This window comes from Saxophila tyrrhenica (assembly GCF_035928015.1).
Source record: "Saxophila tyrrhenica strain CCFEE 5935 chromosome Unknown scaffold_2, whole genome shotgun sequence".
NCBI classification, from domain to species: domain Eukaryota; kingdom Fungi; phylum Ascomycota; class Dothideomycetes; order Mycosphaerellales; family Extremaceae; genus Saxophila; species Saxophila tyrrhenica.
Genome location: NW_027041734.1, coordinates 1,408,337 through 1,432,755, shown reverse-complemented (window position 1 = coordinate 1,432,755; position 24,419 = coordinate 1,408,337). Strand labels below are relative to the sequence as shown.

General features: G+C 55.0%; 12 protein-coding genes across 12 annotated transcripts; 9 read left to right on the top strand and 3 right to left on the bottom strand.

Annotated features, from left to right (window-relative positions):
• Window positions 1-225: 225 nt before the first annotated feature.
• Window positions 226-1,613, bottom strand: PDA1 (alpha subunit of pyruvate dehydrogenase; the record flags this gene model as incomplete). Its single annotated transcript, XM_064798941.1, has 3 exons — window positions 226-773; window positions 824-1,412; window positions 1,470-1,613. 3 exons carry the CDS (start codon window positions 1,611-1,613, stop codon window positions 226-228), a joined length of 1,281 nt encoding a protein of 426 aa, XP_064663268.1.
• An 864-nt stretch (window positions 1,614-2,477) lies between these two features.
• On the bottom strand, window positions 2,478-3,640 carry LTR77_001679 (uncharacterized protein; the record flags this gene model as incomplete). The annotated part of the gene is made up of 2 exons (XM_064798940.1): window positions 2,478-3,355; window positions 3,406-3,640. The coding sequence occupies 2 exons, from the start codon at window positions 3,638-3,640 to the stop codon at window positions 2,478-2,480; spliced, it is 1,113 nt and encodes a 370-aa protein (XP_064663267.1).
• A 1,937-nt stretch (window positions 3,641-5,577) lies between these two features.
• LTR77_001678 (uncharacterized protein) lies at window positions 5,578-7,024 on the top strand (the record flags this gene model as incomplete). The annotated part of the gene is made up of 4 exons (XM_064798939.1): window positions 5,578-6,296; window positions 6,358-6,570; window positions 6,635-6,770; window positions 6,824-7,024. 4 exons carry the CDS (start codon window positions 5,578-5,580, stop codon window positions 7,022-7,024), a joined length of 1,269 nt encoding a protein of 422 aa, XP_064663266.1.
• Window positions 7,025-7,680: 656 nt separating this feature from the next.
• On the bottom strand, window positions 7,681-8,703 carry LTR77_001677 (uncharacterized protein; the record flags this gene model as incomplete). The annotated part of the gene is made up of 2 exons (XM_064798938.1): window positions 7,681-8,103; window positions 8,152-8,703. The coding sequence occupies 2 exons, from the start codon at window positions 8,701-8,703 to the stop codon at window positions 7,681-7,683; spliced, it is 975 nt and encodes a 324-aa protein (XP_064663265.1).
• A 1,655-nt stretch (window positions 8,704-10,358) lies between these two features.
• On the top strand, window positions 10,359-10,680 carry LTR77_001676 (uncharacterized protein; the record flags this gene model as incomplete). The annotated part of the gene is made up of 2 exons (XM_064798937.1): window positions 10,359-10,427; window positions 10,477-10,680. 2 exons carry the CDS (start codon window positions 10,359-10,361, stop codon window positions 10,678-10,680), a joined length of 273 nt encoding a protein of 90 aa, XP_064663264.1.
• Window positions 10,681-11,344: 664 nt separating this feature from the next.
• Window positions 11,345-11,915, top strand: LTR77_001675 (uncharacterized protein; the record flags this gene model as incomplete). Its single annotated transcript, XM_064798936.1, has 3 exons — window positions 11,345-11,379; window positions 11,435-11,468; window positions 11,520-11,915. The coding sequence occupies 3 exons, from the start codon at window positions 11,345-11,347 to the stop codon at window positions 11,913-11,915; spliced, it is 465 nt and encodes a 154-aa protein (XP_064663263.1).
• Window positions 11,916-12,389: 474 nt separating this feature from the next.
• On the top strand, window positions 12,390-13,617 carry LTR77_001674 (uncharacterized protein; the record flags this gene model as incomplete). Its single annotated transcript, XM_064798935.1, has 2 exons — window positions 12,390-13,508; window positions 13,564-13,617. 2 exons carry the CDS (start codon window positions 12,390-12,392, stop codon window positions 13,615-13,617), a joined length of 1,173 nt encoding a protein of 390 aa, XP_064663262.1.
• A 252-nt stretch (window positions 13,618-13,869) lies between these two features.
• LTR77_001673 (uncharacterized protein) lies at window positions 13,870-14,574 on the top strand (the record flags this gene model as incomplete). The annotated part of the gene is made up of 1 exon (XM_064798934.1): window positions 13,870-14,574. One exon carries the CDS (start codon window positions 13,870-13,872, stop codon window positions 14,572-14,574), a length of 705 nt encoding a protein of 234 aa, XP_064663261.1.
• A 771-nt stretch (window positions 14,575-15,345) lies between these two features.
• Window positions 15,346-16,370, top strand: SFC1 (Mitochondrial succinate-fumarate transporter; the record flags this gene model as incomplete). The annotated part of the gene is made up of 2 exons (XM_064798933.1): window positions 15,346-15,412; window positions 15,466-16,370. 2 exons carry the CDS (start codon window positions 15,346-15,348, stop codon window positions 16,368-16,370), a joined length of 972 nt encoding a protein of 323 aa, XP_064663260.1.
• Window positions 16,371-16,715: 345 nt separating this feature from the next.
• On the top strand, window positions 16,716-18,758 carry LTR77_001671 (uncharacterized protein; the record flags this gene model as incomplete). Its single annotated transcript, XM_064798932.1, has 2 exons — window positions 16,716-17,658; window positions 17,866-18,758. The coding sequence occupies 2 exons, from the start codon at window positions 16,716-16,718 to the stop codon at window positions 18,756-18,758; spliced, it is 1,836 nt and encodes a 611-aa protein (XP_064663259.1).
• A 362-nt stretch (window positions 18,759-19,120) lies between these two features.
• Window positions 19,121-19,845, top strand: LTR77_001670 (uncharacterized protein; the record flags this gene model as incomplete). Its single annotated transcript, XM_064798931.1, has 3 exons — window positions 19,121-19,145; window positions 19,197-19,212; window positions 19,272-19,845. 3 exons carry the CDS (start codon window positions 19,121-19,123, stop codon window positions 19,843-19,845), a joined length of 615 nt encoding a protein of 204 aa, XP_064663258.1.
• Window positions 19,846-20,718: 873 nt separating this feature from the next.
• On the top strand, window positions 20,719-24,130 carry LTR77_001669 (uncharacterized protein; the record flags this gene model as incomplete). The annotated part of the gene is made up of 3 exons (XM_064798930.1): window positions 20,719-21,304; window positions 21,366-21,584; window positions 21,639-24,130. 3 exons carry the CDS (start codon window positions 20,719-20,721, stop codon window positions 24,128-24,130), a joined length of 3,297 nt encoding a protein of 1,098 aa, XP_064663257.1.
• Window positions 24,131-24,419: the final 289 nt, after the last annotated feature.

Genomic DNA, 24,419 nt, shown 5'->3' with positions numbered 1-24,419 from the left:
TAAACATATGAGCGAGACGAACATCCACACACGGAACAATTACCGTGATTCAGGAATGGCCAGGTGATCCGAACAGCAGCTCATGGTATCTGAAGTAAGCCTTCGCTACAAACTACATAAGAGAAGACCGCTATAGAGGAAATGTACAGGATCCGACCCCCACGCCACGCACCCAAACGCAATGCCAATGCCGTGTGAACTCAACCGCCAGGTAGAAACCCATCCTTACGACTGCGCAGGCGACTTTGGCACTTCGACGGGACGTTGAGGGTAGTAGAAGTTCTCCTCCGGGATCCTGCCTCTCAGGAATTGTGGCTCGCTTCCCCGGACGTAGATGTCCTCGTACAACACCTCCTGGGTTGCATCTGGCACTGCCATAGCCTCTGCCGCGGCCACCTCCTCGTCCACGTGGCTACGCGCCTCCTTGTCGATGCCCTTGAGCTCCTCCTCGCTCGTGACTTCCCAGTCAAGGAGTTTCTGCTTCAGGCCGGCAATGGGGTCGTTGGTGGATCGCATGCGCTGGATCTCCTCGCGCGTGCGGTACGTGGTACCCGGGTCGGACATGGAGTGGCCGCCGTACCGGTAAGTGACGTATTCGTAGACAAGGGGGCCCTTGCCTTCCAAGCACCATTTCTTGCCGTATTGCACGGCAGCCTTGACAGAGAGGACATCCATTCCGTTGATCTTGAGGCCGGGGATGTACTGGCCACGCTTGTAGTAGTCGGTGTTGGCTGCAGCGCGGTTGGCTGCTGTGCCCATACCATATTTGTTGTCTGTCACGTGTTAGCATTGTCTTTCAGCTACCTGGTGTAATACAACTCACTCTCGCAGCCGAAGATGATGGGGATGTTCCAGAGCTTGGCCATGTTGAACGCCTCGAAGACTTGACCCTGGTTGCTTGCACCGTCACCGTAAAGAGCAAGCGTAACCTTGTCCTTGTTCTCGTACATGTTGGCAAAGGCAATACCCGCACCAACAGGCACCTGAGCACCGACAATGCCATTGCCGCCGTAGAAGCCAGTGGAGAACATGTGCATAGAGCCACCCTTGCCGTACGCGATGCCTCCTCTCCGTCCCAACAGCTCACCGATGATCGAGCGCACAGTTCCACCACGCATCATCGCAAAGCCGTGACATCGGTATGCAGTGATGAGATGATCGCTCTTCTCGATTGCGTGCTCGATGCCCACTGCGACTGCCTCCTGGCCTGTAGACAAATGGCAGAAACCCCGAATCTTCTTCTCTTTGTAGAGGCGGTCGGCGGCCATCTCCATTCGGCGCACAGCTACCATGTCGTAGTACATCTGCTTCAATTCCTTCTTCGTGGTGTCGAGAGTGTAGGGCGGGGGGTCGAGCTCGTAGGTTTCGAAAGACTCGTCGGAAAGCTTGACCTGGAAGGGCTTGTCGTCTTCCTGCGGGTTGGAAGGTTAGAATGTGCCATCGCGATAAATGCGGCCACGCTGTCTTACTGAAGGCACATCGCTCTTTTCGACGTGTGTGCTGGCGGCATCCGTTGTGACATTCCTCCTCACCACGGGGGTGAAGGCGGCTCTGATCGGGGCATTGCGTCGTATGGGCGCAGCATATGCGCGAGGTGCGAAGCGGGAGAGCATGTCGAAGGTATCGCGGAGTGGAGGGGTGGGTCGATGCAGAGGGTGGTGTAGGCAGAGGCGCGGTATGGGTTCGAGGACAATCGTTGAGCTCGCGGGAAGCTGAAGTGTGGCACGTGCGAGCCGATGAGGTTCCGCTTTTAGCTCGTAGGGCTGACCTTTCAACTTCATTTTCATACCTCAACTCTACATGTATGACCTCAAATACCTTAACGACGGTATCGAGATAATATGCGGCCAAACTCAATCAATATGGTGATCGATATGGCATGAAAGACTTACAACTGGCTGTGAAACGGACGATTTACCTTTCAACTAAGATCCAATTCATACTACCAGCACATGCGGTCCTTCAGGCATGAAAAGACTTTGGTGTGCCGTACTCGTCCTCCGTGTAGGACAACAGGTACCCTTACCAGGCTTCCACATAATGAACGGCCTTTCGAAGAGGAAAGACAACCCAGCTATGGTCCCCAGATTCAACTGTATCAACAAATCACACGGGCGGACCCAAACTATCGCGGTTACGGTATCGTGAGAGAGCCCATTGACAGTTTCGAACAGAAGAGCGCTAGGGAAACCCACTTCTGTCTCGTCTATGAGCCCTTGCTCGATGCACTTGAACAGTACCTTCGGAAAATGCCGGACGGTCGTGTAAAAGATGAAGAAAGGGCAGCATTTGTAGACTCCGTCAGCAAGATGCTGGCGTGGAACCCGGCGTAGAGGCCGACAGCCAGCGAACTATTGAACCATCTGTGGCTACTTACGCTCCGTGGGACGGAGGACATCTTGGGTGGAAGCTAGGAGGGGTAGGGTTTGCAGTGAGCGCCTAACAGCTACGTGTATGCAAGACCGTACCTTCTCTACTCAAGTCATAACGTATCCACCAAGCGCCTCCGTCCTCGACTGACTGTTCGGGTCAAAGTACGGCTCCTCGCCAATGCCAACAGCACGATGCCCAAAACGTTCTCCCAAACCTTCGTAGTCAAAAGTAGCCGTGTGGAAGGCACTGCGATTGTCCCATATGGCCATATCATTCGGGTTGCGCCACCTCAGACGGACAGTAAGATCATGATTTGCCAAGATCATATCGTAAAACTTCTTGAGCAGCTCCTCGCTCTCGTCCGGGTTAAGCTCGTTGATGTACTTCGGGAAAGGGCCAACTGCATATATGCTCTTCCAGCCAGTAACTGGGTTGGTGCGCACCAACGGGTGGACGGTCGCCAACTCCTTGCCGATGTTCTTTGGCGAACCGCGAGGCTTGTCGTAGATGTAGACGTGCTCTGGGTCCGCGGCTGCTGCTTTGAGGAAGCCGTCGCCGATGAAGGTGGCGCTGAGACTCTCGAAGAACTTCTGGTAAGGCTTCGAGAAGCGGTCGTAGATCTCGTAGCCGCTGGCCCAGAGGGTATCGCCTCCGCTCGATGGCAGCTGGGTCAGACGAAGCGAGGTGAAGTCGGCCGGACACCTCTCGAACTGGATGTCGCTATGCCACCTAGCCGAGTCGTACCGACGCTTAGCTTGATGGCGTTCGTGGGCGAACATCTTCTTCCGCGCGACGGAGCTGATGTGGCTGATCTGGTCGTCGCCGACGCCGAACTCGGAGGTGCTGTTCAAGACTGGGTGGACGTGGAGCGTAGAGTCCGCGGGCTTGCCACTTAATTCTCCCAGACGGTGGATGAGCTTTTTCTGTAGCTCGTCGGTCAGGTTGTCCTGCTTCCGGAAGAAGACCACGCCGCGTTGGGCGACTACACCAAACAGTCAGCAGGGCTCGGGGGGACATTTTGGATGCACTCACTGGTAATGGCAAGATCTCGGATGAGTTCATCAGCATTGTTGGCATTCATGAGATCATCGACGATGTTCAAGGTAGGATACTCGCGGCCGATGACTGGGGTCGCTTCTTCAAATGTAAATGTATCAAGAGCACCAGATGGCTTCAAGGGCTCGCGATACTGAGTCTTGCCATGATAGCCATTGCCGTTCTCGACCGTCCGGTCCGGGATTTGATCGTTGAGTATGCCTGGTGCCATTACTGCTAGAGTATAAGTTGATGCTATAGGAAGATTGATCAATACGAAAGTTGGGAAAGAAGAAGTTGGAGGACAAACAGCTGCTTCATCAACAGTCTTGAAGACAGTCCCCACCAGCGGTTCTCCATCACGCAAGACCACGGCAAAGTCGCGTGAACCCACTGAAGTCTGTCTGGCAAATCAGCGAGCACGAAATCGTCCTTTCTCGGCGTTGGAGACGAGGGAGCGAAGAGCTACCGATGAGCCATGTCCGACAAGCCGACAGTCGAGAATCATTGTTCCTACCTCAGATATGTCCAGTATTGAAGGCGATCCCTCTGGCATATCATGGTGATGAAGTTCAAGAAAGGGACGAAGGGCCAAGACGGGGGAATGCTGATGTTTTCTGACAGTCACTCCGGAAACGCCCGGACCACCACCTGCCTATCAGTTTCCTCCCGACATCCTGTCACTGCCATACGGAGTCCTCCCCCGACGATGGTACGGACACGCCGTGCTGTGGCTGGCTTGCAAGCAGCTGAGGGAAAGGCGAGAACGGTCCTATCATCTCCCGGTCGCAGCGATGAAGACGCGCTACTCGCGTACAATACATGCCAAGGATGCGCTCATGTTGCGATGTGCATGGTCGTGTCAAGGAGTATGGGCCTCGAGGTGTAATGTGTGCCCTACCTAGCTCCTTTTCAGGTGACGCCAGACTAGGTACAGCATATCGTTCACGTTACCGGGATGCTGACGGCTATCCTCTCGACCTCAGCACCTCGAAGTGCACGGCACTAGTTTCCCTGGTCTCGAGGCCGGATGTGCTGGATCCGTGGACTCTGCAGGTCCTTCAAGTCTACCTTCGCTACGATATGCGCTGTACACTTTCGCCGTGGGCCTCGCGTGGTACCATGCAAAAAAACAACACTTCAGGAGAACCAGCCAACCTGTCAACAGCCAGTAGCGCCTGTGATATCAATTCAGCAAAAGCGCCGAGCGAAGGGACATGAACACAAAAGAACTCTGTGGTTTTCACTTCGTCCAAACCCAGGACAAGTTCTAGCGGTTAGGCCATCCTCATTTGATTCTGGAAAACTCGACGCTATTTCCGACACGTCACTCTTATCAGTGCTCTAGGGTTCTGCTGGTCTCTCCGATGGGGTGAGGTCGTGGAATGGCGTTGGTACTGATTCGATCTGTGGCAGTACTAAAACGTACCATGCGTGTACCGCAATGAACGTTTGGACAACGGGAATATCAACGGCCACGCCGTCCGGATGTCCAATTCGTGCGGGCTCGTCTGGAAGACGATGTGCATTGAAAGTCGCTGTACACAACATTGAACCTGCAGCTCTGCAGACTCTGGATGGATAATATTAGGCCCGACTTGCAGTAGCACATCTTACCTGCCAATGCACGATCAGTACTAGGACAAGGCTACTTTACGTGCCCATGGGCAAGGCATCTCTCAAATTGCTACCCGTCCTAGTCTGGTGCCTTGGCTGGACGCCTCGTAACTGCTCAGCCTTACAATGCGGTCAGACGGTCAACCATGCGGACGGGGCAGTGACTGGGTACCAGCCTCTCTCGATCGATTGGACTTGCCCAGGAGATGCTCTGACGGCCCGGCGACCCTTTCTGACGCCCGACGTCCGCATCTATTCTCCGATGAGGCAAGTGAACGCGGCATTGTATGGTATCGCTTGGACATATTGAAGACCGACTGATGCTGGAGGCGGAACGACCTCTCACCGAACGAATGCTTTCTGACTCCAGCTTCATCTCCGACGCCATGTCAGCGCTCCTGCTTGGATGGGTGGACTACCATCCCCTGATCCACATATAAGAACAATCATGTCCCTGGTTGTGATAGCAGTACAGCTCCATCGCACCCCCGCTTCGACCAGCACTCCTTTTCCACTTCACACAGCATCTCTCCCCCCAACCACGACAGCACCATGAGGATCTCAAACCAACTGGCCGCAGCGTTCATCAGCGCCATGGTCAGCCAGTCAACCGCAACACCAGTCTCTGACACGTCGATGGGATCTTTGATCAGGAACGTGGGCGCTCAGCAATGCTACTACCCCCCGAACGCTGTGTGCTCCGAGTACATGATCCCGCTCAAGATCACGTCCGAGGATCTCGTCTTCAACTTCATCCAGTGGGACAACAACTTCGCGCTCGAGCAATTCTTTGCCGTGGCCTCTACTCGTGCCGCCGCCGGGTACCCGACGGTCATTGGCGGCAGCAAGAATGTCACGCGAGACGTCGAAATTGCTGCATCGTTTTGCACGCCGAAGTCTCCCTCTGGCAAAGAGAAGGAAGTCATCTTGGCCACGCACGGTATTGCTGCTGGGAGAGAGCATTGGAACTCCGCATACAAGCCTGAGACATACAACTTCGTTCGTATCCTCTGCCCTTCACAGTTCCATGGAACGTCTATGCTAACGCCATGCAATCTGCAGGTCCAACACGCAATCGACGACGGGTACTCTGTCTTCTTCTACGACCGTCTCGGGTGCGGGCTTTCCACTAAGATCTCTGGATACGACTCCCAGCTCAGCAATCAGGTCGTGGTTCTTCGAGAGCTTGCCAGCCTCGTGCGTTCCGGCAAGTACACTGGGAGTGTTGGCGTCCCAGCCAAGCTTGCCTTGATGGGTTTCTCCTTTGGGTCGTAAGTACATCACCAAGGTGCTGCAGATGAGGAACAGAGCTGACACGACTCCTGTCGATAGCTACATCGTCCAGACCACCATCGCAGAGACGCCAGATATTACAGACAGTGTCGTTCTCACCGCCATTGAGCTCGATGTGGCGAAGGGCGTCAATGCCAACGGGCTGGTCAGGTCTTTCATGCCGCTGATTGCGAGCTCTCTGAGTGAGAAGCGCTTCGGTGAGCTCGACACTGGCTACCTGACTTGGAGAGACGTCTGGGCCATGAGCTTGAAGTAAGTCCATGAGTGGGAAACCTAACCTTATGTCGGTTTGACTGACCTGTGTGCACCTTACCAGCTACTTCCACTACCCCGACTTTGAGATCGCCGCTGCGCAGTACACCGAAGACAAAAAGCAAGCCTTCTCCATCGGCGAGTTCCTTACCTTCCCTTCCGGCAACCTCGACAGCTCCTCCTACACCGGCTCAGCCTTGGTTCGTACTCCGCTCTCTCCTCCCCATGCAGCACTAACTGACCTCCCTCCAAGACCATCACAGCCGAAACCGACTACATCGTCTGCGACGGCTGGTGCCCCGGCATCTACAAAGACCCCGCCGTTGACTACTTCGCCAACGCATCGGCGCTGGTGCGCCATTTAGTGCCAAACACGAGCCACAACATCAATTTCCACAAGAGTGCGCCGGAGACGTATAAGTTTATCTTGGACTTCTTGCGTGAGAACTTGTGAGGTGGGTGGTAGAATGACTGGAGGGTAGTCACGGAAGGGGTTTAAGGCGAGTGGTTGGATGAGTGTTGAGGGATTTTGCTTCTTGCTCACTTTCGCTAATGTTTACGTGGTGTTGATAAGACTATCTTTCATTCATAAATATCTGAGCTGAGCTTTGCCTACTCTTTCACTGTCAGATCTGCAGTGACGTGGTTACGTAGTGCAAATTGCTGAAGCCATGTTCACCGGGACTTTCTTATCCTTGAAAAATACTGCTACGGAGTCCGTTTTCCTAAGGCGGCATGATTAAGCATTTAGAACGTGTTCGTTAAGACAGGGTCAGCGGTGGATAGGCCTTCTTAGACGTATATACTGCTGCATGTTACAGCGTGGCTATGAATTTCTGCCTTCCTCCCAAGGCTTCGCAAGGAAAGCTTGACCGAATATCGAATGTTCTCCTCTCACCATCGTCTTTACAGCCCCTGTAGATGGATTTCCTTTGCCATCGTCTTTAACGGTACTGCCGAATGCTCCAGGTCTGCACAGCCGTTTCCTGCCCTGCAGTAAGCCATATAGAAGGGGCTCGATGAGTGACGATGCCTGCATGATCTGGTGCGGCCTAACTCGAGGACGTAAAGCGAGTTTGCTCTCCTCACCGTCGCATCGATTTGCGCAAACTAGTCCAGACCGTCGAAAGAGAATTCAGGCTCCGAAGGGGGGGAATGGTGGGGAGACCGGTAAGGCTGATACAGAGGCCGACCCTCGGCAGGGAAAGTTCCAATAGGTGGCCCACGCAGAGGCCGGGTCGGAGCGTAGGGCTCGATATAGGGGTCTGGCTTCCAGTCGCCCTCCGGTCCCGATTCTCTGTCCCTGCTCTCATTCTTCCGCTTCACGACGTTTGGACTCTCAGGCGTAGCTTCACTTGACGGTGGGGGCTCTTTGCCCTCGCCGGAGTCCTTCTTCTGCGTGTACCTTCGATTCATCGCATTCGGACTTGAAGAGAAGGCCTCCTGGTCGCCGCTCGAGCCCTTTCGCTTCGTCTCCTTCCGCTTGACCATCTCAACATTGCCTGACAGGAATTGACCCTTCGGCGCAGCCTTCTAATCGTCGCCGGTGTCCTTTCTCTTCTTCCCTCTCCGCTTGGGTACCTTTGCACTCCCAGGTCCCTCGTCCGAGTCACTTCCCGTTTGCTCCTTCTTGGCCTTGGCAGGAGCGTCCGGAACCTTTGCCACAATGTCCACCAAAAAGTCAAAGTTTTCATCAGCCTGCAGAGCGCGCTTGACGTGCTGCGCCAGCACTCTCTTCGGGCCTTTGCCACTTCCACCACCAGATTGTGCCGCCTGAGCTGCAGATGCAGATATTATCCGGATCATGAACAGCTCCAGCGCGCGACTAACGACGTGAGGAGTGACCTGAGCGACTTTGCCGATGTCGTCGTCGGCCTGCATTAGGCGTTTTATCCGCGCCACCGGGAAAGAGGTCTTGAGTTGCACGCCAAGAGTTGGGTCCGCAGGCGGTTGCTCACGAATGGCGGGCGTGTCCATCATCGGCGGTGGTTGGGCGTCCATAGTGAAATGATGCGAGCCATTGGTGAAAGAAGAGTGCTGTGGTTCTGCCTTCACAGGCATGGAGTATGCATCCGGAAGGTACTCTGCGTCGTCCGCGGCGTCCGGCTTCATCCTTCGAGTAGTGGCAGGCATGTCGAGTGGTTGGGGTCCTGAGTAATGAGGTGTTTGTAAGGGCACCGAGGTGGGTGATCCTTGATGTTGGAAGCTGTTCGGGTAGACGTTGCCAAACCTATCTCGGCTGTGTGAATGATGATGTCCGTACCGCGGTGAAGGTAATGCTCCAGACAAGTCAGGCGACTGCGACCTCAGACCAGAAAGATCGGGTGAATGGGGAGCGTATGAAGACAGGTCCGGCGATTGAGGCGCATATGAAGAGTCCATCGCACACCCACACAGAAAAGTATGTGCCGCTGACGTAATCGCTGTGTTTTGCTCTCCAGTGACACGGCCGAACAAAGAATGCCACACAACTGGCCAGAATAACCGGGCGCGCAGAGCTTGAAGCGACCACAGAACCACACAAACCGCCCGCAAAATGCTTGCAGACTGGCAAAAACAAGCAGTGGGACGAATGGGAATTCGGGGTGCGTGAAACCGTGCTCTCCAGAACGCGGGCGGCGGTCGGCCTTCTTATCTGCAGCCGCGACTTCCTTGGAATCTCGCGTGGACGCGCTAGCAAAATCTTTTGGGTTTAGCCCCCGCCTATCGAGATTTCCTTCGTGCTGCCTTCCGAAGATCAACAGTCGACACAAAACGACTTCATGTTTGCAATGGTCACAATTTCAACATCACCCACCAGAATGTCATACATAACTCAAACTCGCAGCGAGTAGTAATAGCAAATACACAATGATCGAGGGGCCGTCAAGCTGGTCACTACGCCACCGACGGCACGAGGGAGGCCACACATTGCGGCTTTCAACCTCGCAAGCACCTTGACGAGCATCATTCACGCAGACCACTACATTAACTCATTCACCGCGGACATGTCCTCGAGCGCAAGCAGCAATACTGCCGCTATAGCATAGCAGAATACGGCCGTCTAGCTGGAGCCTTGCGTTCATCAAGACCTGACTCCTGACCAACATGCGCGACGTATCGTGATGAGGACGTAGATATGTCTTTCAACAATGAGGGCATGTACGCACATCGTACCGTGGACCTTTTTCGCAGTAACGTCTATCATCACTTCTGTTGTTCTCGTTTCGATCAATTGGCTCTATGGGAAAGATGCACTCGTGGTTGAAAGAGGCTCGGACTATCATGACACTGCACTCACAGCACAACCATGCCAGTATCTCTCTTTGAGAATCTCACAGGACAACCTGGAGACTGCGATGAAGAACTTGAACCCTCAAAGCTCATCAACGAGAAAGCTCTCTGCATTACCTGGACCTGCTACGCCTCATCCCACCTTCCCAAACAGGGCCTTGCGAGTAAGTGTCGAGCTTACTCTGCTCTCGAGCTCGCACCAATCCTTGTGCCACACAACACACCTTGACGCCTTGCAAAACAACAAGCGTCTCAGATGGTGAGCTGCGCCACTGTTTCGTCTTTGTAGGAGCTCTGTACGTCATACTGGACCTCGGATTTTCTGACGTAGCTGCCACAGCTGTGGAGCATATATTGAACAGTTGTCAGGTAAGGTTCGTGGCTGAGAGAACAACCAGAATATAACCAATATAAAATCACATCTCCAAAGCCACACAGGTAAGCTTGCACAATACTCTTTGCCTACATCCTGTCAAGGTCCACATCTCTAATTCTACATACAGAGAAAAGTCAATATGGACAAGCTCAACAATAACAACAACGACAAGGGCGCCGAAGGTGCCGCGAAGAGCGTCACGTCAACCGCATGTTGTACCTACCCCTTCGCAAAGACTTCCGCTAACAGCAGTCCAGCTCGGCAATCTCGCTGGAGGCGTTTCGAAGACCGCAGGTGGTGTGGTTGGCGTTGCCGGACGTGGCATTGGTCAGACAATCAATGACACCACTGGGACGAAAGCTGTTGGTGATGGTCTCCAGGGCGTGACGGATGGTGTCGAGAGCGGCGCGAACTCGGTGGGGAAGGGCGCGGAGAATGCTGGGCAGTGGAAGACATCGTAAGGGTGGAAGACGGCAGGATCAGTGCCAGAAGAGCCTTGTGATATGCTCTACGCTCGCTCTCATCTTATATACCCAGCGTATCACGCCTAACGAAAGTTCTTCGCGAGCGATATTTTCCAGAGACTGTGCACGCTATGCGCAGGACCGGATTGCATGTTGAAACCAGCACAAGTACCGTTGCCCATCACCACACCTGTAGTCGTTCCTGAATGATTTCGACACCGTCATGCGAGCGTGGTATTCACGCGATCGCATACGTGGTTACAGAAGGCTGGTGAGGACTCGGCCTTGATGTCGTGCTTGCTTACCGATCGTGCTGACACGGGAGCGAGTGCGACCCGCTCAGACTGACTTCTTGTACCACCTTACAGCTTTCTTCTCCGAGTCCGATCTCTCGTGGCTCTTCACTTTCACTTTCCTCCGACAATGCGCTTTTTGACCAGACGTGAGGCTCTCTGGAAAAGAGTTCAGCAGAGGCGGCGAAGACATGCGCCGCGAACCTCGGAGACGGGATGACGACGTCTAACCGTTTCCGCCGCCCCTTGGGCTGCCATTGAAGTATACTTTATCCCAACGGCAAGTCTTGAAAACAGCAGGTCTCTTTGGTTGTATTCTATCTTCAATTCCCACGATCAAGAGACGTCTAATATATATCCCCTCCATCATGTCGGTCCCTATCGCCATCCCCAAAGAATATGGGTACGTCTAAACCAGCAGAGGCATTGAGACTGATCACTGACATTCCCATCTACAGCTATGTCGTTGCGACTACCGCCAGCACTTTCTTCGTATGACGACCTGTCCACCGTTTCTAGCATCGCGCTCATACTCCCTCGTAGCTCAGCATGTGGCACGCAATGCGCGTAGGCCCCTTCCGCAAAGCAGCCGGCATCCGATACCCTCAAGCATACGCAGAGAACAGTGACATGGCCAACGCCACGGGAGAGAAGAAGCACGCAATGTACCTCTTCAACACCGCTCAGCGCGCACACGGAAATTACATGGAACACCACGCTGCCACCGTCATTGCGATGCTGGTCGCTGGAGTACAATATCCGATCGCTTCGAGCGTGATGGGTGTGGGCTGGGTACTGAGTAGAGTGGTCTATGCGGTAGGATACACCAGGAAAGACAAGACGGATGGGAGTGGAAGGCTGATCGGGTCTGGATTCTGGCTGTTCGAGCTTGGGTTGTATGGCTTGACTGCGTGGAGTGGGGTCAAACTTTTGCTGTGAAAATGGGAGATGCTGTGATTGGGCTTGGGGCATATCGAACCTGGGAATGACTACGGACACAACCAAGGTCAGCAAGTTGTTCAAGTTTGGAGAGGCCAGATTCTAGGCATGTCGATTCTTTCAAAACCCCATGGCGAGCTGTCCTGCGTTCCCCTGCCCTTTGTACATCGATCTCCAAGCTCTCCTCAGGCATTTTGCTCAACGTCCACCAAGATGGTACGACCAAGAACAATCCAAACTGGACTTCTCGCCGACAAGTGTCTCGCAATGGATCGTTCTGGCTCTCGGCGCAATTCCCACCATATGAAGCTGGTAAGGTAAGGTAGCTTCTTCTAAGAGCCCTTCAAATGAGTTCACACGTGACAAGACCAGCGTTTGCTAACGTCACTTCATCAAAGTCCTTCTTCTCTATAAGAGCGCTGTCACCTTCGATCCCTTCCTTCCATGATACCCCGACCATCTCACAACCCAGACATGCCGTCGTCCTTGCGCAGAAGACTGCAGAAGCGCGCCGTCGGGTCTGAGTTAAGCGGTGCGAGCGATGGCGACGACTCGTCTCTCAACTCGTCAAGTTCGCAGGAGAATGTCAAAGCAGCGCTGACCCGCAAGACGAAGGTTCAAGCTCCAATCGACCGCGATGATCTCAGCTCTACACCACCACCTCCGCCACCAAAGTCACCCGATGAGATGTTGGCCAGAAACATCTCCCCACCTCAATCGCTACTCGACAGGTACAAGAAACGGGCCGCAAGGCTGCCTCCAGCTGGGAACGTCGAAGCACCACCGCAACGTCAGCAAACCGGCATGATCAGTGCGTTCGGAGAAGACTTCGAGACGAGCGATGCTCACGATCCCTTCGACAACTGCCAAAGCCCGAAGTCGAGCGCCTTAGACGTTCAAGATAAGAGTGAGACGCGCACTTTTGGTGGCGTTCAGTTCGACATGATGCGCAAGAAGGACAGAGCCGGTGAAGCACCGGTGGCAGATCCCATCGAAGATGGCTCCAAATACGAACGACGATTCACGCGTTCTCAGTCAAGGAGACAGCAGAGGATGGATTCGGCGGGCGACGCGGCGGGGTTGAAGGACGTTGATGCCAGCAAAGACCACCTCGCACCGCCTGCGACGACAATGGCGGGCGGCGTACGTCTGGTGCGCACACCATCACCACGCACTTCTCAAGCAACGCAAGAGCCGCAGGACCAGGACGTCGACGAGCTCGCGCAAACACCAAACAGCAGCCCAGCGTTGCAGCATTCACCTCGCCTCCCGACCCGGCCACTCACCCATATGAAAGCCGCTCTCCTTCCCAACCGCTACTCACCTGTGGACCCAAGCCTAAGCCCCCGACCACTCAACCTCCCCCATCGAGGGAAGTCCAACGCCAACCACACCAGAAGCCGTAGCATCACTTCCGTCGCAGTCCACCCGCCAGTGAACATCGACATGCCGCCTATGTTTGTCTGGACCTCACCTCTGCCTACGACCAGCCGACCAACGGATCCGTGGATCGCGTCGAAGCGCTGGACGTGCTGCCAGTGCGGACCGATGGACCCAGATGATAAGCCGGCGCAGACGATTGTGGAGCAGAAGGTGTGTTCAAGGATTGATTGTGGGCATCAGAGATGTCGGATTGGGTGTTTTGTAGGAGCAGGGTACGCGCCGCACCAATGATGTGTTTGGTTGTGGAATGGCAGAGTAGAAAGCCTTGGTCGGACGGGGTGAGCGGATCAGGCATACTGTAGGAGGACGTTATGATGCGTTGCCATGATTGGCGCAAGTTCAACGTTGTTTCTGTCGTACCTTAGCCGTTGTACAAACAAGGCGATGTGAAACCAATCGATCCCATTCTTATAACATCCACCACGTGACTGCGGAATGCTAGCGCGTTTTCTCGATTTTATGAGGCGTAGATCTTCCATCTCTCCTGCTTCTCGCCACCATCTACAAAACAATGGCCGAAGACATGTCCGCCAAACAAGCACCACTCACACTCATCGTGGCTGCAACCACGAAGAATGGCATCGGCAAAGATGGTGCGCTGCCCTGGCCGATGCTGAAGAAAGAAATGGCCTACTTTGCTCGGGTCACCAAGCGCGTGCCGATGCCATCCAACACCGGATCTCTTCAATCGGACACGCTCAAGGATAACGTATTGAGTGGCACGCAGCGTAATGCGGTCATCATGGGTAGGAAGACGTGGGAGAGCATTCCGCCGAAATTCAGACCACTCAAGGGACGGACGAATATTGTGATCAGTTCGCAAGCTCGTCATGAGCTACAAGGGATTCCGGACGATGTCGTGGTCGCTTCCAGCATTTTGTCTGCCCTCGAGGACTTCGACAAGCATGTCAAGGAAGGCAAGGCGTTGCCGCTGGGTCGTGCTTTCATCATTGGCGGTTCGAGCATCTACAAGAGTGCACTGGAGATGCCGCAGACGAAGCATATTCTCCTGACCAGGATTCAGAAGGACTATGAGTGCGATACGTTCTTTCCTGTCGAGCTTGGTGGCACGGGTACTACGAGCGATGGCTGGCAGCGAAGAAGCCTTCAGGACCTACGAAAATTTGCTGGGGAGGAGGTTCCGGATGGCCCTGTCACTGAGGCTGGTGGCGATGAGGAGGTGCCGTTCGAATATCAGCTCTACGAAAGATCGTGATGGACTTGTTCGGACGTCGTGCCATTGCTGGAAGATATCTTGACATCTCCTCTGCTGGAGTATGTCGATCTTGATGTCGTGCAGAGCACTCCTAAACCAGCGACTTAGGATACGACATTCCACACTGTCTCCTATTGCAGATTCTCATCACGAGCAACAGTCAGCGGTACGGGGCCTTCTCCGGTTACAGCAGCAAGGATGTTCGTGCCGAAACTCTCGGCAGCCTCGGCTCCCCCGCAAAGTCACAAGCCAAAACATCTCCATATGCACGAACGAAATGTTCACGAATGGGCTCTGCAAAGGACGATTGAAGTTCGGGAAGAATCGCAACAATAGTTTCAAGCGTCAGACAACCTTAGGTTGTCCTCGGCGACGGCTCCCACGAAAGATCCGTATGAAGGTGCTGATGTGTTGCCCGCAAACTTCCGAGGTTGGAGCTCCGCTCGTCCAGAGCCAGCAGCCTTCGTCAGGAACCGATCATCCAGGCGCGTGCGCGCGACTAGCCCTTGGCAATTTGGCGGGACCTGTCAATCGACGTAATAAAACCTTCATGATCTCCCTCGGTTCGCAGTCATGGTCGTCTTACTCTTTGGCCCGCTCAAGTGACGCTGCTGCACTGCTGTCCTGCAGACCACAAGCTGGTATCGCTCCAGCGCTGTCCTCACCAGAAGAAGCTTGAAACGCCCAATTAGTATTGTGACTGATTGAAGGCACGTTTCTTCCTGGTCTTCGCCGTCCATTCTCTTCCGACTCAGGCGCAACGAAGCGAAGATGTCCGCAAAAACAGTGTCAGGTCCGGGCGGCAAGAAGCCTGCTTCGGCAGCGACGAACCTTATCGGTAGGAGATCCTAGCGCTGTTCTCTCTGGAGGATCACGTACTAATTGAAGCAGCTGGCGGTGGAGCTGGGATGATGGAGGCACTGGTGTGCCATCCTCTCGATACCATCAAAGTCCGCATGCAGCTTTCACGACGACAGAGGGACAAGGGCGCGAAGCGGAGAGGATTCCTCAAGACTGGTGTTGAGATTGCAAAGAAAGAGAGCCCACTGGGTCTGTACAAGGGCCTTGGGGCAGTGCTCACCGGTATTGTACCGAAGATGGCCATCCGCTTCACGAGTTACGAGTGGTACAAGCAGATGTTGGCAAGCAAAGACGGACACATCTCAGGAGGCGCGAACTTCATGGCTGGGTTGGCTGCCGGTGTGACAGAGGCGGTAGCTGTCGTGTGTCCGATGGAAGTGGTCAAGATTCGATTGCAGGCACAACATCACAGCATGTCCGATCCTCTCGATGTACCCAAATACCGCAACGCTGCACATGCGTGTTACACTGTGGTGCGAGAAGAGGGTGTTTCAGCGCTATACCGAGGTGTCTCGCTCACAGCATTACGGCAAGGCACGAACCAAGCAGCCAACTTTACAGCATATACCGAGCTCAAGGAGATGCTTCAACAACGGCAAGACGACCCCTCTGCGCCCCTGCCATCCTGGAAAACCTCGATCATTGGCCTGATTTCTGGCGCTGTTGGTCCGTTCTCGAATGCACCAATCGACACAATTAAGACACGTCTGCAGCGAACTCCTGCTGAACCTGGTCAAACAGCCATGGGCCGTATCCTTGCAATTGGCAATCAGATGTGGAAGCAGGAAGGTCTCCGAGCATTCTGGATGGGTATCACACCTCGGGTGATGCGAGTGGCACCAGGGCAGGCCGTCACCTTCGCGGTGTACGAGTATCTGAAGGGAGTGCTGGAGAAGGGACGCGAGATGCTGCCTGGGAACGAGTATCAGGAGTAGATTGGCGGGAAGGTGGAGAAGACCGCGTGGGCAAGAGACCAAGAAAGGTATTACATCGACTGGCCTTCACAGCGGAGAGGACATCGGTCGTGGCATCGAGAGGACAATCGAGCGAACATTATACCCGATGCCGGACCTGTACGAAGGAACTTCCCAAATTGGCAGCTGGTAAACACATTCAAGCCCCACATCCATCGACCTTATCATTATCCCCGCTTCAAGACTGCTCTCTCTATTTCCTTGTGTTTTGCTCTGGTTGTTACTCTGGTGAGAAGTCCGACTCTCAGAGAAGTCCTTTCAATCTTACTTCATACATCTAATCGATTCCAAACTTTTCTGCTGACAATGGCTTCAGACGGCAACACCAAGGACCACCACAAAGCCGTCATCGGTTCTAATAAGAGCTTCTGGCTCTTCGATACAAAAGATGGCTTCGATCTCACCCATCCGTCATCACCAGACTCGCCTCCAATCTCCCCTCGCGTAACGATTGAGACGAAAACGTCCCAGATCTCCATCGACCCCGCCAAATCAGCATTGATCGTCATCGACATGCAAAACTACTTCCTCAGCTCCGCGTTGGGTCGCGCGAAAGGAGCCGGTCATGCTGCGGTGAACCAGTTGGTCGAGCACGCCGTCCCAGCGTGCAGAAAAGCTGGTGTGCGAATCATCTGGTTGAACTGGGGCCTGAGCCAGCAGGAGATCGACGAGATGCCGCCGGCTATCATACGAGCGTTCGGTTTTGTGTCGACGAATCATGGCGAGGAGATTGCGCTTGACAAGCATGGTAATCCCAGATACACCGGTGGAGATAAGCAGTTTGAGGATGGGAAGAACGGGAAGAAGTATAGCGGGGTTGGAAGCGACATGGGCAACGTGACGGACCCGAAGTCCGGACAGGCAATCGAGGCTGGGAAGATGCTGATGCGAGATCAGTGGAATAGCGCTCTGTACCCGCCGCTGGACGAGATGTACGAGGAAGGCCAGAAGCTGGACGAACGTCCCGATGTCTGGATTCACAAGAATAGGATGAGTGGGATGTGGGGACCTTCGACTGCCTGTGAGGAGTTTCTGGAAAAGGAAGGGATCAAGACGTTGATGTTTACCGGTGTCAATACGGATCAATGTGTCGGCGGGACGTATCAAGACTGCTTCAGCAAGGGCTACGACTGTGTGCTGTTGAGCGATGGGTGTGGTACGACGAGCCCGGCGTATGCTCAACAGAATATGGAGTTCAATGCTGCGAATACCTGGGGCTTTGTTACTACGTGCAAAGCGCTCGCGGATGGTGTGGACAGGATGGAAGCGTGAGGTGGTTGCGGTGGAATGGCTGTTGGTGACATTCGCATGTGATCGCCAAGACACGACAGGATATCACGTTACACAGACTTCGACGTCACATTTGAGAAGTCGACAGGTCACTTGAGGCTACGTTTCAGACCTGGCTAACCTCTCATCTTCTGAAGTACGACTTCACACCTTCACATCTCTTCAGCAACAACGCTTTCTACCATGGCGACGCCTCAGAAACGCAGCGCGGCTGACGTCGAAGCTATCGATCTCACAGAGGGCGATGATGTGCCGACACCGACACGTGTGGAAACACCGGCGAAGCGGGCGCGTGTGGCACAGAGCACGCTCACCACCACACCGGCCAGCAACCGCGCAATTCTACCTACGCCCGCGCCAGCTCCATCGGCAACACCGCAACGCAATCCTCAAGGCACCACACAAAGCACTCCGCAGGGCACTCCCCAACAACCCCAAACCCCAGCATCCTCCAAAAAGCAACCGCCCAACCTCTACGACATCCCCGCAGCCGTCATCCCCGAAGACCTCGAACCCGCCGAACGCTACACCCCCCGCAAAGTCAAAGCCGCCGACACAAACACCGACACCGACATCACCTTCTCCAACCCGCAAACCTTCTGCCTCAAACCCGCCTTCTGGCGCCGCTGGAAACCGAAACACTACGCCCTGCTCGCCGAATGCCTGCGTCAGCAATTCGACCCCACGCACTTCGCGCGCGTCACCGGCTTGCCCGTCGAGGAGATCACCCACGTCTTCTCCGCCGTTGTCGCGGACCCGCTGTACGATGGCGAGGAAGCCTGTAAGCGCGGGGAGGAGGGGATGACGGCTTTGTTCGAGCTGGCAAGGGAGTTTGGGGCGGTGAACCGGGAGCGGGGGGTGAGGAAGGGGATGAAGGTTGGTGAAGGGGTGGTGGGGGAGTTGGAGGGGGTGGGGGAGGGGAAGGTGAGGGTTATTGTGGAGAAGAGTGGGGGAGGGGGGAAGGTGTTGGGGGTGGGAGAGTTGGGGGAGGGGGATGTGAGGTATTTGGGGCAGAAGTTGACGAAGGAGGATAGGGGGACGGTGTTTGGAGAGGTTTGAGGGTGGGTTGGGTGTGTGAGGAGTTTTTGGTGAGATGAGGAGATGTTGGTGGTATTGTACCTCGTGATGGATGCGTTGGGAGTTTGTGTAGCGGGTGGTGTTTGGTCAATACCCGTAGCTACACATGATAGGTACCGACTCGCAATGAAGATGTCCTCAAGCTGAACCTCGTTCACACCTTCCCTTTCGCCGAGATCGGCACTTGCCAACGTCTTTCGGCAGAGCGGGCGATGCGGGCATGAACGACGATCAACGAACGTCTTGCATCTGGTTCTGGGATACCGTTGTTCTTCTGTTGGTAGCCTCGAATTACTTCTGCTGCCTCCAGTCAATTTGTATCCGTCGGCAACGCACTGACAAACATGGCAGCACCAGCAAGACGGCTCGGTATGGCAGCGTTGTGTCCCACTCCAACACCACACGGCTGACCGTTGGCAGTCCAGCCGGTCCTATTGTACGTCTACACCCACGATAGTAATGCCGTGAAACGTGTGACTGATGATGCTCGAGCAGCATCTGCGACCTGCAAGAGAAATTCCGCAACGCCATCCACGAATTCCCCAAAGTCGTCTCCACGACGCAAAAGCTGCTCAAAGCCAGCCAGATCCTCGATATCCCCGTCGTCGCTACCACGCAGCTGCGCGGCAAATTAGGCGAGACATGTCCTGAACTAGGCCTCGACGCTGCCGATGGCGTGGCAACGAAAGCGCACGCTGATAAGAGCGCGTTCTCGATGTGGGTGCCGGAGGTGCAGCAGGCGTTTAAGGATCTTGGAGAAGGGAAGAGGGAATGCGTGATTGTGGGGATAGAATCGCACATCTGTGTCACGCAGACGACGCTTGATCTGCTAAGGGAAGGGCATAAGGTGTACGTGATTGCGGACGGGGTGTCGAGCTGTAATCCGCAGGAGGTGCCGATTGCGTTGAATAGGTTAAGGGCGGAGGGGGCGGTAGTGACGACGAGCGAGAGCTGGTTGTACGAGTGTATGGGGGATGCGGGGATTGGGGAGTTTAAGCAGATGTCGGGGTTGGTGAAGGAGTTTAGTGGGAAGACGAAGGAGAATTTGGGGGCGTTGTGCAAGTTCTGATGATGAGCAGTACCACCACCATGGAGGTTTCGTCGCGAAGGGTACGAATTGGCACATATCGAGTGGCAACAGAAGCATTAGGAGAGACAAATACCTTACTGTACATACGATATAGCTGAAGACCGGAATAAGTACTACGTGTTGGCGTGGTCAGCCTAACGGATCTATTTGAAGCCCACGTTACATAAGTGGTACGGAGGTAGTACGGTACCTGAGCCAGACAGCTGAAGGGTTGTTAGGTGTGTGACGGTGCGTCCCACGTGAGATTTATTTGCATTGACGTGGTACAACGAGCGACCTCATCGATTCCGAGGAACCTAACTAAGTTGTGTGAAATTGATTGACAACGTCCGGCAGAAAGGTGGAGGAGGAGAGGCCAGTCGGAGGCGTGTGAAGGGTCCCGTCATTCTCAGCGCGCGAGCCCTTATGATCCTGGGGCAGCAGCCCTGGCCCTGACACTGTTCACCCTGCAATTCGATCTCTCTTGCGACCCTTTGACACGCACCGCTCTTCGTCCTTTTTGATCGAGGAGTGATACATCGCATTCTTCTCCCTTCCGTACACTCCACGTCCCGGTCCTCGTTCGCCTTCGTCACACGCCACGGGCGGCAATAACATCAATCTCTCGGACTTCCTTCGACACATCCCGAAAGCAACAGGGGCGGCCCATTTGCCATTTTTCCTTACACCTCCCATCCCAGTACAGACACGGGCAACGACAGCAAACTTCCCGGCAACGCGGCTGGCTTCCCGCTGAACCATTCTCTGTTGTTCCCCGACGTCCAGCGCCATCGCAGTCCCCCCTCTACGCCAGCGTACTCTCGACATCGCTACTTCTTTCAACTGGTCACATTTCTTCGCCCATGGGCTAACATGGCCCACGAGCAACACCCTATGCGACCGCCCTTCCACTCGCAACATTCCAGCAGCGTCCCTTCAACGCCATTCCAGCAACCTCGCGATTTACGGTTTCACTCGCGGTCGCCGTCCCCGAACCGCGCGCTCTCCAACAACTCCCCACGGTCTGTCGTGTCGGAGGCAGTGGCTCACAACCATGTGCAGAGATCACAGCCGGTAGTATGCAAATTCGAGACCGGCGCGGAGATTCGAAAAAGGAGGATACCATATGTGGAAGGTGGCAATGAGGAATTGGGGCCTCCCAAGAAGGAGCCCAAGAGGTCACTGGAGCCAGAGGAGCATGAGAAGTTGCGCACGCAGATGGACGATCTGTACCAGAGGTTACTGCCGTCTGACGAGAGCGAGGGGAGGAGAGCGCAGTTGGTCAAGAAGTTGGATCGGTTACTAAACACCGAGTGGCCTGGCAATGACATTCGGGTGAACGTCTTTGGATCGTCGGGCAACTTGCTGGCGTCGAGCGATTCGGATGTGGACATTTGCATCACAACGCCGCTGAAGAAGTTGGAGAGTATGCACTCGATCGCGATGCTGTTACACAAGAGTAGGTGGAGACTACGTCAAGAAGGATGAAACTGGTGATATGGATGCTGATGAGGCTACAGATGGCATGGAAAAGGTCGTGTGCAGGGCTTCAGCAAAGGTTCCAATTGTAAAATGTTGGGATCCAGAGCTGAACCTGGCGGCGGACTTAAACGTCAACAACCCTCTCGCATTGGAGAACACGCGGATGATCAAGACCTACGTTCAGCTGGACGATCGGGTGCGACCACTTGCGAAGATCATCAAGTATTGGACTAAGAGGCGGATACTGAATGATGCTGGTGAGTAGCGACGATGGAAGGCGCGATGAGCTCAGGCTAAATTCGTGAACACAGCATTTGGAGGCACCATCAGCTCGTACACTTGGATCTGCATGATAATCAACTTCCTGCAAAGACGAGATCCGCCCATACTGCCTTCGCTGCAGAAGAAAGCTGAGGAGCGAAAGCAGCCTGAGAATGGCAAGATCCCACAGTTCGCTGATAACCTCGACGAGCTGAAGTCATTTGGCGGCGCCAACAAGGAGACGCTTCCCGATTTGCTCTTCCAGTTCTTCCGCCATTATGGCTACGAGTTCGAATATTCGAAATATGTCGTGTCCGTGAAAGAGGGGCGGCTGTTGTCAAGGCAGGAAAAGGGCTGGGATCCGGCCAACCACTACGAAAAGGAGGCGAGGAACAGGCTTTGTGTGGAGGAACCCTTCACTCTCAATCGCAATCTAGGCAATTCAGCGGACGACTATGCCTGGTCTGGCATTCACGGTGAGATACGGCGTGCCTTTGAACTTTTGGCGGATGGCTGCCAGCTGGAAAAGTGCTGCGAGGAATACGAGTTCCCGGTGGAGGAGAAGCCCATCTTCCAGAGACCTCCGCCAAAGCCGAAACCGACCTTGACGAGGAGCGCGTCGCAGTCTGGAAGACCAACCCAGGAGCCTCCGACTGGCAGGTCTCGGAAGGCCAACAACCGCAATCAGTCCGCTCAACGCGCAGGCAGCAGACGGGCGTCTAGCGGAGCATCGTTCAGCAACCAGCGCGTGCCGCTGCCTTTCCAGAGCCCACCGCAGGGAGGTTCAGTAGTGGACTACTTTGGTATGAAGGGTGACTTGCACAGCCAGCTCTATCAGCAGTGGCAATATCTCCAGGCCCAGACAGAAGCGCTTAGGTCGCAGCTTGCGGCGCAGCAGCAACATCAGCAACAACACCAGCAGCAGCAGCAGCAACATGGCCCTGGGAGGCCTGTCGACATTGGAGGTTCGCCGCACCACCGTGCATATCAGCCCAACGGACTGCCCAGTCCACGTTACTTGGACAATCCACCGCCGACGGCGCCGTTGCTGCCCGGCTACCTCTATCATTACCCTGCACGGTATCCGCCTCCTTCTCCTATGTCGCAGGCTCGAACAAGGGAAGGTGGCACGAGCACGAATCCCTCCTCGCCATCGCTGGTCGCTGCGGTGCCGGCGCTCAGAAGACAGGTCCATCGCGGTTCCATACCAGAAGGCTCGACAAGCAGTCTGCGGTCTCAATCACAGCCTGGAAGATCACTGCCTCATCCATTGACACTGCAACAACATGTCCATCCCGGCTACGACGTCTCCGGTGCTTTACCGGGGCAGTACCAGAATGTTCGCACGTCATCAGGCGCATACACATCGATGCCACCCGGCATGCAGACGCCGTTCTCACACGCATTGGCTTCCTATGCGGCTAGTACGCAAGGTGAGAACTCCATGCCCAAGGAGTACGTTGGATACTATGTTGGTCAGTCGCCGTCGCTCGGACCTCAATATCCACCGAGCACTCAGATGCAAATGCCACCGCCGCCGATGATGTTGCGCGATCCGCCTCAGCAGCGACAGCGAAGAGTCACCCCCGATCTCATGCCTCCTATGCCGAATGGACGACACAGTTCGAGGTCGCCTTCACCACTTGGACACCTCAGGAGCTACACTACGACTGGCGATCTCAGGTCAACGGCAGTGCAGGGTCTGAAAAGTCCACCCATGCGGTTCGATGTCCCTTCCGAACCTGCTACGGCTCCTCTGCCTACCCAGAAGCCAATGGAAGTCACCGCGCCGCTTATCGTGAACGGATCTGGCACTGGCGCGAGCTCATCAAAACAGCCGGAGAAGAAAGTCAACGGCATCACCAGCCCACCGCATCCATTGTACGACAGTGGCTCAGCAAAGGTCAACGGCACCGGTTTCTCAAGAACGCAGCTGCCCATGCGGCCTCTCGATACCAACGTCATTCCCGAGCACATGGAGAAAAGCGAGCAGCCCAACCACTCACCTCGGATATCTCCCAGCCCACGTCTGAAGTCTGGACCTAAACTCAACTTCTCGCCCAACAGCACGCCAGTCGGTCCCAATGGAAACAGCGAGCAGTTCCACGACTCCACTCCGATCCCAGCACCCCTCTTATCACCAGTAGCCGAGCTCCGCACCCCCTCACCCACGCGCCCGACCTCCTTCGAACGCGAATCGCCCACCGCCAACGGCCTCATGAAAGCCGCCAAGATCGCCAACGCGCGCCAAGTAGCCGGCAGCGAGAACGAGCCACCGACTTCGCCCAAACACGAGCGGAAGGGCAGCGCGCCGAACCCTTCCAGCGCACCGAAGCCGGCCAAGAGTCCCGAGCAGTCGACGCCTGCGACTTCGGCAGCGGCTTCGGGCGCGTTGCACGGGCAGGGCCAGAAGATGGACGCGAATCCTTGGCAGCAGGCGACGAGGAAGGGGCACAAGAAGAGCAAGTCGACGGGAGTTCAGCAGCAGGGGGCCAAGGGGCAGCCGATGCCGGCGAATGAGGCGGAGAGGAAGGGTGGGTGAGGGGCTAGGGAGGAATTGGCACTCACTTATCGGGAGAGACGCTCATTGCAAGCACGCTGCGATATTTAAGGCCATGAGACAGAACAAAGTTCGCGAAGGTGTGGGCAAGGATGCTCGCCAATACTACAGGCGCGAAGCATTCCACCATCGTTGCGATCGCGAGGAGATGCTCGACAGTGGAGAAGATGAGCTAGAGGAGATGGTTTGGGGCATAGAGGATGAGTGCCGGAAATGGTCTGGCACCGTCATGTATCAAAACCATGGAAAGGGAAAGGCGACTCAGAGTCAG